At 49.0% G+C, this 11,092-nt stretch overlaps 2 protein-coding genes across 2 annotated transcripts in view; both read left to right on the top strand.

The window, feature by feature from the left end:
• LOC108301632 overlaps nt 1-11,092 on the top strand; it is a 480,010-nt gene that overhangs the window by 374,155 nt on the left and 94,763 nt on the right. The gene's annotated exons all lie outside the window — the stretch shown is intronic.
• The window catches only part of KIF3C (kinesin family member 3C), a 49,800-nt gene that overhangs the window by 22,171 nt on the left and 16,537 nt on the right, over nt 1-11,092 (top strand). Inside the window, exons 2-5 of the mRNA XM_017524415.2 lie at nt 2,805-2,906; nt 3,875-3,997; nt 5,101-5,219; nt 6,658-6,774. Coding sequence (XP_017379904.1) covers nt 2,805-2,906; nt 3,875-3,997; nt 5,101-5,219; nt 6,658-6,774 — 461 coding nt within the window. The remainder of the gene's footprint in view (nt 1-2,804; nt 2,907-3,874; nt 3,998-5,100; nt 5,220-6,657; nt 6,775-11,092) is intronic.

Here is an 11,092-nt window from a genome sequence, read left to right as displayed (position 1 = left end):
GCAGCAGAGAGCCGAGATTAAGCCACTGCACTCCAGCCTGGGCAACAGAGCAAGACAAAGTCTAAAAAAAAAAAAAAAAGCCCAAGGAAGGGACCCGAAACCCACTCTGGGACAACCCTCAAGGATTCTGTTTGGTTTATCAAATATGTATTGAGCACTTGGTATCTGCCAAGCACTGTGCTAAGTCCAGGGACCCTGAGATATGAGCAAGATATGATTGCTACCCCGAGGGAGCTCATAGGGAGACAGCATGTCAACAAATAATGATTCTATTATGAGAAGTAGTAGGAACATGGCCTGGTTACTGAGGGGCCGAGAGAGCAGTTTCGAGGGGATCAGGGAAAATTTCCCAATGGTCAAGATGTCTCTTGCAGAAGAAGTAGCAGTTTTCCAGTTAGATGTGGAGTGGGAGGAGGAACCAAGGCTTGTGAAGTGCCATGGCACACTGAGGGGGCTGGAATTCTTTTGGTGAGGCTGGAGTGCGGAGCACACGCGAAGCATGAGTGGTGAGAGGAACCTGGGAGGCCTCTCACTGCAGCCAACCTTGGATTTCATGCTGCGAGGAATGGAGGTCCATTCAGTAGTTTGAATTCGAGGAGCAACCATTCGGAGTTGTGCTGGCTTTTTTTGTTTTTTTGGTGTTTGGTTTTTTTCCCACAATGAAGTCTCACTCTGTCGCCCAGGCTGGAGTGCAGTGGCATGATCTTGGTTCACTGCAGCCTCTTCCTCCCAAGTTCAAGCGATTCTTCTGCCTCAGCCTCATGAGTAGCTGGGACTACAGGTGTGCTTCACCACACCTGGCTAATTTTTGTATTTTTGGTAGAAACGGGGTTTCACCATGTTGGCCAGGCTGGTTTTGAACTCCTGACTTCAGGTGATCCACCCACCTTGGCCTCCCAAATTTCTGGGATTACAGGTATGAGCCACCTCGCCTGGCCTAGAGTTATGTTTTTAGTGGATCCACCCAGGTGTCATGTGGCGAAATGGGTGGAAGGGGAAACTGAGGCAGTGGGGACCCCCCAGCAGTGGTCCAGGAAGTTGTGGGGGCTGCAATTAAGTCAGCATGTACCAGTGAGAATGAAAATGAGGGGGTGGTGGGAGCCTCACTAAGGAGCAGGTTTGATGGCCTTGACTCACTGGGCAGATGCAGTGGGGGAGAGGCAGGGCAGGGATGAGGCGAGGCAGGTGGGTCACCTAGGGTGCAGTGTACGGGATTATTCCCTCTCACGGTCCTGCAAATGCTGACCTGGAATGCAAAGGAAGAGCCTAGGATGGGTTTAGGTCTGTGACAGGTGGCGGGGTGAGTGGGGAGACTATTAACCAGGAGCACAGGTGGCTGCAGTGTGACGGAATGCACAGCTTCCAGGGCTCAAGGCTCCTTCTTCCCCCCTTGGCCTCCAAGGCTATATGGGGCTGGAGTAAGGCTGGTGCCTCTCTGACTGGCCCAGCTTTGCTCAGCATCTTTGGGTGCCTTCACACAGCCCGTTCCCTGACCTCCCAAAGGCCACTGTTAACCCCTGTCTGGCTCTGTTCCCAGAGGTGTGGCTCTTACAGGTGGTCTCCTGCTCCCCCAGTCTGACAGTGCCCCCTGCTCTGAGATCCCTCAGGCAGGTCAGCTGTTTCCACTGGGAAAAATTCCAGTGGAGAAGCAGCCAGCTTTTTCCGCTGGTTCAAGGTGATTTCCACCTTCCAGGAGGCCCGTGATGAAGCCAGAGGACAGCTGGGTACCCTGGGACAGCACCTTCTTCTGGTTTTCATTTTCTAAAATTTCAAATCGGGCACCCCCCAAACCAGAGTAAGTTCCAAGAGGCTGCCCGCAGCACCCTCTTGAGAACACATTTTATGTAGTCACAGTTTACACAAAGCTGATATTATTTCATCTTAAGATTCAGAAACACTGACTAAATGTCTGTGCCAAGCACTAACTAGGGGCTTTCACAGAGTGAGGCTGGGGGTGCAGTGTTCAAATCCGACCTCTTTGCTACTCAACAGCTGCACGACCTGAGGCTGGTCATTTTCAGTGTCTTCACTTGTTAAATGGGGAGGGGAAGAGTCCCTCTTAGGGGAGGATGGAAACTATGGTGTTAAAGGTTTAGCTCAGCACCTAACGGATACTTAGCGCCCGGCAAACGTTTGCTAGCCATCCAGGAACATAGGCAGTGTTCCAATATTATAGATGACAGACCCCAAGGGAATAATTGGCCCAAAGCCTCAAGGTAAATGGGTAGAACCCAAGTCTTCCTGGCCCTCTCCAAAGCTCCTGCTGTGCTGGGCCCCATGCTCTTCCTTCTTGCTGTGCCGTCTGCCCCCTTTGGCTTTGCTTCTGCTTTCCACATAAGTGGATGATTTAGACCCTTTCCTGCTGCCTGTATTGAGAGCTGTCTTCCTGAGTTGGAAGCAGTTAGCGAAAGGCTGGACTATCCAGTGACTGTATCTGATCTTTCCCAATCCTCAACACCAGCTGGGGCCTGGTTGCCAGGATTAGATTGCTACCCTCAACCTCCTCCTAGCCCTGGTGAACCAACCTTTCCTGTGTATCCAAAGCAAACAGATCAGGTGCCCTAGATTCCCCGAGGGGCTCCCTCTCTGCCTCCCTACTGTCCTGCTGACAATGGGAGCCTTGTGCTGAGAACTGAGACACTAGAGGGGAAAACTCCATTCTCCCTGAAAGCCACAAAGTTCCATCTGGGACACATCTTGTGTCCACTCCTGGAAGGACCACAGAACAGGGAAGCAAAATCTCTCTAGCTGGCGATGCTGTGGCCCTTTGCAAAGCCCACCTCTCAGCTCCTCTGTGTCCCCAGGCAATGGAGAGCAAGCTGCTCATCGGGGGCAGGAACATCATGGATCACACCAACGAGCAGCAGAAGATGTTGGAGCTGAAGAGGCAGGAGATTGCTGAGCAGGTAGGGCTGCCAGGCGCCAGGTCACCTTGGGGAGCATGGCCTGCAGCTCATGTCTGGGTGGCTCAGGGCAGTAAACCATCGTGGACTCAGGATCTCTGGGATTACAGTGCTGAGAATCACAGACATGCCACCCTGGGTCCCACAGGTCTACTAGCCCAGGGTCTTCCCCCTGGCAGGGGCACAGCTAGCTGGTGGGTGAGAGGACGTGATGGCTCTCCGTTACATCAGCCTCCTAGGCACCTGCTACTAATTCCCGGGCCTTCCACAAGGTGGTGTGAGTTCTTTGCCAACTGTATAACTGTTTCCCAGAATAATCAAGAACCACGATTTATTTATTTTTTTGAGACAGAGTCTCACTCTGTCGCCTGGGCTGGAGTGCAGTGACGTGATCTCGGCTCACTGCAACCTCCACCTCCTGGGTTCAAGCAATTCTCCTGCCTCAGCCTCCCGAGTAGCTGGGACTACAAGCACAGGCCACCATGCCCGGCTAACTCTTTGTATTTTAGTAGAGGTGGAGTTTCACCGTGTTAGTCAGTCTGGTCTCGATCCCCTGACCTCGTGATCCACCTGCCTCAGCCTCCCAAAGTGCTGGGATTACAGGCGTGAGCCACCACACCCGGCTGAGCATGTTGGTCTTGACAATCAGCTGTTACACTACTCTGGGAGAGAGTGAGGCAGCTTGGAAGGCAGTGGGCATGCTGTGCCTCCATCTATATGACTGACACCGGGAGTAGGCCAGCTTGTAGGGTTGGGGTCTCCATCGACATGAGGCAGAGCCTGGCAAAGGCAAGGCCCTGGGAGCTGAGAGGAGGGTTCCTAGGGGCTCTGCAGCATTGGGTGGGAGCAGTGGGCGTGGGCCATGGTGAAGCCAGGTCCCATGACAGGCAGAGTGAGCCAGGCCCCTGAGCTTTCTTGGTCCTCCCGAGTACGCGCTGCTCCTTTGAACCCCCTGCCTGTCCTTGGCCTAGAAACGTCGTGAGCGGGAGATGCAGCAGGAGATGATGCTTCGAGACGAGGAGACCATGGAGCTCCGGGGCACCTACACGTCCCTGCAGCAGGAGGTGGAGGTCAAAACCAAGAAACTCAAGAAGGTAAGACCTGCAGCAGGACGGGTCAGGGTGTGCTGGAGGCCCACCTCTGCCCAAGGGTGTGTGCCTCTGGAACTCCTCCCCATTTTGCTGGAACTGCTGAACCCCTGAGTTACTTGGCTTGGGCCTCAGGGGTGAGCAGCAGGGGGAGGCAGGAGGCTGGGGCCAGGGGTGGAGTAGAGCCTTTTCTCCTGGGCCAGGGTGGGTGTGACAGGCTTCGAACTCTGTCACTTGCAGTATCCAAGGTTACCGTCCTCATGGTCCTGGGTGAGTTCCCCCTTTTCTGTGTTACCAGTGAGTCAGTTGGGATAGCTGGGCCTGGAGCAGGGCCGGGGGAATACAGAGAGGCTGAGGAGGAGACTGGAACCCAGGGAAGCTCAAGCAGGGAGCAGAAGGCCCTCAAGGACATGTCAAGGGATGAGAATAGCCGCTCACCAGGACTCTGCAAAGCCCGTGGAAGGGGAAGACATGTACATGCGAGGGGGTCGAGGGCAGGAAACAGCAAAGCTCCAGCCTGGATTCTGGGAAAAACTGGAGGCCCTTTGGGGTTGCTGATATGGCAGAGGCCCAGCCACCGCAGCGGTTACCACGGACTCAGCTCTCAGTGGCTTTGGAGAGGAGCAGGATGCCTGTGCTGCCTCCACACCCCACTTTTGAGAGCCCCTGAAGAGACTGGAGTGGGAGGAGTCACCTTCCAGACTCGTTCAGGCTGCCTGCTCCCTAAGCTCTGGGTCACCAAATGAGACCTGGGTGCTTGTTCCGGCTCTTCTCTTGGCTGGTTGTGTGACCCTGAGCAAGTCTGTGCCTGGCTTCCTCATCTATAAAAGGAGGGTATTGGACCAAAGGTCCCTGGGGTCCCTTCCTGTTTGAACATTCCACGATGCTAATAGCAGCTGAGAAAGAGCAGGCAATGGCCACAGGCCTCAAATGGAGGCGGGGGGGGAGCCCTAAATGTGTTCAGCACAGCGAGGAGTTGGGACCAGGACCCCCAGCCTCATCCTAGGCTGAGTCAGTGGACTCAGCCTGCAGCACTGCGGCCCAGGCTGGGTGACTGGGGCCTCGTTACCACACCCAGCAGCCTCTGAGTGGCACCTGTCCCCACCCAGCTCTATGCCAAGCTGCAGGCGGTGAAAGCGGAGATCCAGGACCAGCATGATGAGTACATCCGCGTGCGACAGGACCTGGAGGAAGCGCAGAACGAGCAGACCCGCGAACTCAAGCTCAAGTAGGGCCCACAGCTCTTTCCCTCCCGGCTCCCCACGGCCAGCCCGCAGTACTCAGGCCTCTCCTTCCCTAAGGCCTCATCCTGACTGTCTCCCCTCCCATGAGTCCCTTAGGAATGAAATGCTTCTGAGGGCTGAGGCGGGGCCAAGGGGCTGGAGTTTCTTCTACCTCCTCTGCCTGTATTTGATGGACCCCCCGAAATGGAAGCTAGATGCTGGCCAAAAGTAACTCCGAAGGCCCTGAGGCTACCATCTTTGCATAAGAAGCAATGATTTTAAATTAAAAAAAAATTTCTAACTTAAAAAAATTATTTTTAAAAATGTGTATACATAGTAGGTGTATATATTAATATCTATGGGATACATGAGTTTTTGTTTTGTTTTGTTTTTGGAGATGGAGTCTTGGCTTTATCCAGGCTGGAGCGCAGTGGTGCAATCTCGGCTCACTGCAGCCTCCACCTCCCGGGTTCAAGTGATCCTCCTGCCTCAGCCTGCCGAGTAGCTGGGATTACAGGCGTACACCACAATGCCTGGCTAATTTTTGCATGTTTAGTAGAGATGGGATTTTGTCATGTTGGCTAGGCAGGTCTCCCACTCCTGACCTGAGGTGATCCGCCCACTTCGGCTTCCCAAAGTGCTGCGATTACAGGTTTGAGCCACCACGCCCAGCCACATGAGATGTTTTGATACAGGCGGGCAAATGTGAACTAAGCACATCATGGAGAATGGGGTATCCATCCCCTCAAGCATTTATCTTTCAAGTTACAAACAATCCAGTTACATTCTTTAAGTTATTTTAAAATATACAATTGGCCGGGCGTGGTGGCTCACACCTGTAATCCCAACAATTTGGGAGGCCAAGGCGGGTGGATCACCTGAGGTCAGGAGTTTGAGACCAGCCTGGCCAATGTACTGAAACCCCATCTCTACTAAAAATACAAAAATTAGGGGGGTGGGGCAAAAAATACAAAAGAAAACAGAAAAATACAAAAATTAGCCAGGTGTGGTGGCATGTGCCTGTAATCGCAGCTACTCAGGAGGCTGAAGCAGGAGAATAGCTTGAACCCAGGAGGCGGAAGTTGCAGTGAGCCAAGATGGTGTCACTGCAGTCTGGATGACAAGAGCAAAACTGTCTCAAAAAAAAAAATAAATATATATATATATATATACATACAATTGTTATTATTGAGTATAGTCACCCTATTGTGTTATCAAATAATAGTGCTTATTCATTTTTCTATTTTTTTTTGTACCCATTGGAAGCAGTGATTTTCAAGCTACAGTATTTCTGTAGGAATCCCTTCCCTTAACTTCTTGATTTTCCATCCTCCACGTTCCCCCTGCCTCTTGGCTTGTTGCATCTAATCCTTCAACCCTCACATGCACTGTGTAGCCTCTTGCTCACTCAGTTCCCCATTGCTCCTTCATTACTGCTCCCAGGTACCTAATCATTGAGAACTTCATTCCCCCGGAGGAGAAGAACAAGATCATGAACCGGCTTTTCCTGGACTGTGAGGAGGAGCAGTGGAAGTTCCAGCCACTGGTACCAGCCGGCCTGTGAGTCTCTAACCCCGCTGTCTGGGCTGGGGCATTTGTGGGTCCACTCCAGGTCGGGGGTGATGAAGGGCCTGAGGCCCTGCCTGCAGGGAGACAGATGTTTTGTGGGTTGGGGAAAAGATGGGGAGGATGCTGATGGGGGATGAATTTTTCAGGATCTAATTTGTAGGGGTCTCCATGAAGGAAGGGTGTCATGGGAAAAAAAGTGTCTCATTGGTCTGGGATGCAGAAAATACCCTGTGAGGGGTCTTGGGAGGGAGGAAGAGCATCTTGGCCTCTCAACAATCCTAGCGAATGGTAACATCTGGCCAGGTCTGGTAAATACTCATTTGTCAGATGCCTGAAATAGCAACCATAGCTAATATTTGCCCAGTGCTACTGTGTGCCTGGTGCTGTGCGAGACTCAGGAGACAGAAAATAAATTAGACGTGGCCTGAGCTCATAGTCCAATGGGAAATAAGTAATCAGATCATGATGTGATAAAGCTGTGATCCAGTCTCAGCGGGCTGCTCATCCGGGTGATTCAGCATTTCCACCTGTTTCCACATCCTAACCCTTGGATGCAGCTGCGGCCATGGGCTGAGTGTGCAGCTCCCTCTGCTGGTGGCCATGAAGAACATCCCAGCAGAGTGATTGCCTCACCCCGCTGACCTATGAACCCTTGCAAACCTGTATAAAGAGGTATTTAGGAGGCTGGAGTCCGATGCACCTTCCTGAAGAGTCTTTGCTTTCTCTAGGCTGGAAATATTAATGTTCACATAGGGCAAGAGTCTCCCAAAATCTGGGATGGGAAGCTAGCAAGAGGTCTATAGCTTCTCACTGAAGCAACTGAAGTATCATGCCTGTTTTTTTTTTTTTTTTTTTCCTTTCTTCTTTTTTAAACAGCTATAGTTTAGATGCCTATTTGATCTTTCTGAAAGGCTGATCTTACTTAAGGTGATATCACATAAGTTTGTAAGTGGGAAGCGCATGAGCAGAGAACTTTTCAGTGGTATCACTTTGCACCTACAATCCACCTTTCCAATTTAGGTAGAGGTTCTCAATAGTACATCAGCCATTGCACAGGTTTTCCACCCTGGCTGCAGCTGGAATACCTGTCATTTGGGTTCCAGAAAGTCTGATTTAAAGGATCCCAGGTCGGCCAGGCGCAGTGGCTCATGCCTGTAACCCCAGCACTTTGGGAGGCTGAGGCAGAGATCACCTGAGGTTGGGAGTTCGAGACCAGCCTGACCAACAAGGAGAAACCCTGTCTCTACTAAAAATACAAAAAATTATCCGGGTGTGGTGGCACATGCCTTAATCCCAGCTACTTGGGAGTGTGAGGCAGAATTGCTTGAATCTGGGAGGCAGAGATGGCAGTGAACCGAGATCACACCATTGCACTCTAGCCTGGGTCAGCAGAGCGAGACTCCATTTGAAAAAAAAAAAAAAAAAAAAAAGGATCCCATCCCAGGTCTTAAGTTTTGTGATTCTGCATTTGAAGCCAGGCTAGAAAACCACTGCTCTAGTGCCATTTGGCAGAGTTAGATGCTGGCGAGGCTTCACTCTGTCAAATTATCTTACACTTAGAAAAGTTCTGTCTGCCGGTTGTGGTGGCTCTAGCCTGTAATCCCAGCATTTTGGGAGGCCAAGGTGGGTGGATCACTTGAGTTCAGGAGTTCGAAACCAGCCTGGCCAACATAGTAAAACCCCGTCTCTACTAAAAATACAAAAATTAGCCACAAGTGGTGGCAAGCACCTGCAATCCCAGCTACTGGGGAGGCTGAGGCAGGAGAATTGCTTAACCCAGAAGGCAGAGGTGGAAGGAAGGAAGGAAAGGAGGGAGGGAGGGCAGGAAGGAGAAAAGGAAGTTAATTCATAATCAGTAAGGGTGATTAGGCTTGCTTTCTGAATCTAAAGTAAGATTAGACTTGTTTTCTAAATCTGGCTTACAGGTTCCTAAACTAATAAGTGGGTTTGTAATACATTTGGATAAGGGAGATTGACACCATATAGAAAATAGTAGTGTACTGTTTAATAATGGTTTGGGGAATGAACAATTTTATCTTTAAACTATATTGAAATGTCTGAATTTGGGCAGCAAATATCTCTTAGTATACTTTATATTTGGATTAACAGCCAGGAGTAGGATTAGCTCAATATGTTTTCATGGCAATATGCATTTCAAAAGCATATTTTACATTTAAAATATGTCGCTATATTCTGTGTATATACCATTTTTTAATTTAAGTGATATGGGGTGAGCATACTGTGTGTCCTTAAAAATTTCTTGGAATCCTCATTTTCAGTGGCAACAGGCTTATCTTTGGATAGTTTTGTAATATATCCTGTTGTTGAGTATTTTGGTTAATTCTCCAACAATCCACAGAGGTGGGATGAACTGGCAGAATTTTTTCCTGTACTTCATATCTCAATCGTAAGCTGCTGAAATGGGCTTCTAGGAAAGTGAAGTTAAGAGTCTGCAAGTGGGTCTGGCTAACCTCCAGTTTCACTTGGAAGCTGGGGAAAGAAAACTTTTTCTAGACCCCATTGGACTGCTTGTCTCTCGGGATAAGATGTGTTCAGGGAAAGGTTCCTAACTTTTGACCATGGATCTAGAACCATTATGAAAATAAAACGATGGTTTCCAATGAATATAATATATCTGTCTATATCTCTATGGAGACAATCCTACTGAAATTTTTCTTTTCTTTCTCTCTCTCTCTCTTTCCCTATTTCTCTCTTTCTTCCTTTCATTATTTTCTTTCTTACTTCCTTGCTTTCTTGGTTCTTTTCTCTTGAGTTGGGATCTCACTCTGTCACCCAGGCTGAAGTATATAACTGCAGCCTTGAGCTCCTGGGTTCAAGTGATCCTCCTGCCTCAGCCTCCTGAGCAGCTGGGGCCACAGGCATGCACCACCACACCACTAAATTTTTTATCTTTTGTAGAGACGGGATCTCACTTTGTTGCCTAGTCTGGTTGTGAAGTCCTGGGCTTAAGCAATCCTCCTGCCACAGCCTCCCAGTGTTGGGATCACAGGCGTGAGCCACCCTACCCAGCCTGGACTTCCACTCCTTATTTATGTTATTTATTTCTTTGTATTATTTTTGAAACAGAGTCTAGCTCTGTCTGCATTCAGGCTGGAGTGCAGTGGTGTGATCACAGCTCACTGCAGCCTTGACCTTCTGGGCTCAAGCGATCCTTCCACCTCAGCCTCCCGAGTAGCTTGAACAAGCATGTAGCTGCTGCCATGGCCAGCTAATTTTGTTTTAATGTTTTTTAAGAGTTTGCTTTCTTCCACCAGGTGTTTCTGTCTGTAATCTCAGCTACTCTGGGGGCCAAGATGGAAAGATTGCTTGAGCCCAGGCTACTGTAAGCTGGGATCACTATACTCCATAGCCTGGACGACAGAATGAGACCTCATCTCTAAAAATTTTTTTAAATTTACTTTCTTCCCTTTAAGTAACCCTTACTTCAATTGCAAACAATGTTTTTATTATGAAAAATTTAGATAAACATAGAAAGGATGGAAATTCCATCTATCTAGTGGTAGCGTTGACTAACAATTGGATATGAACTTTCCACCATCTTTTCTTTTTTTATACATAAACTTTCCTCCTTTACTTTTAATTTTTTTAATTGCATTTTAGGTTTTGGGGTACATGTGAAGAACATGCAAGATTGTTGCATAGGTGCATACATGGCAGTGTGATTTGCTGCCTTCCTCCCCATCACCTATATCTGGCATTTCTCCCCATGCTATCTCTCCCCAACTCCGCACCCCCTGCTGTCCCTCCCCTATTTCCCCCCAACAGACCCCAGTGTGTGATGCTCCCCTCCCTGTGTCCATGTGTTCTCATTGTTCAACAACTTTTCTCCTTTTTGAGAGTTAAAATGGTTTGTATATGCCAAAAAAAAAAAAAAAAAAAAACCACAGATTTTAAAATACCTACCTTAAAACAGCATACTTTAATTAATTTTTACAGTAGATACCTACTGTAAAAAGTTACCTGTAGTAACTTTTTTAAAAGAAAGAAGCTGGCTAGAATACAGATTCTTCTTTACTATGTAACTATGTAAGTGTTGCTAATTTCTAGCCCATTGTCTTTTCTACCCCTATCTTCTGCTTTAAAGGCAAGTTTGTGCTCTTTATTAAAGGGTGCTAATGTATGTCTCCAAAAGCCCTCTGCTCTTGTTGCCCAGGCTGGAGTACAACAGCATGATCTCGGCTCACTGCAACCTCCGCCTCCTGGGTTCAAGCAATTCTTCTCCCTTAGCCTCCTGAGTATCTGAGATTATAGGCCCCCACTACCATGCCCAGCTAATTTTTGTATTTTT

The sequence above is a fragment of the Cebus imitator genome, unplaced genomic scaffold (genome assembly GCF_001604975.1).
Source record: "Cebus imitator isolate Cc_AM_T3 unplaced genomic scaffold, Cebus_imitator-1.0 Scaffold1, whole genome shotgun sequence".
Lineage (NCBI taxonomy): Eukaryota > Metazoa > Chordata > Mammalia > Primates > Cebidae > Cebus > Cebus imitator.
The sequence above is the reverse complement of the archived record's forward strand: the minus strand, read 5'-3'. Positions and strand labels throughout refer to the sequence as shown.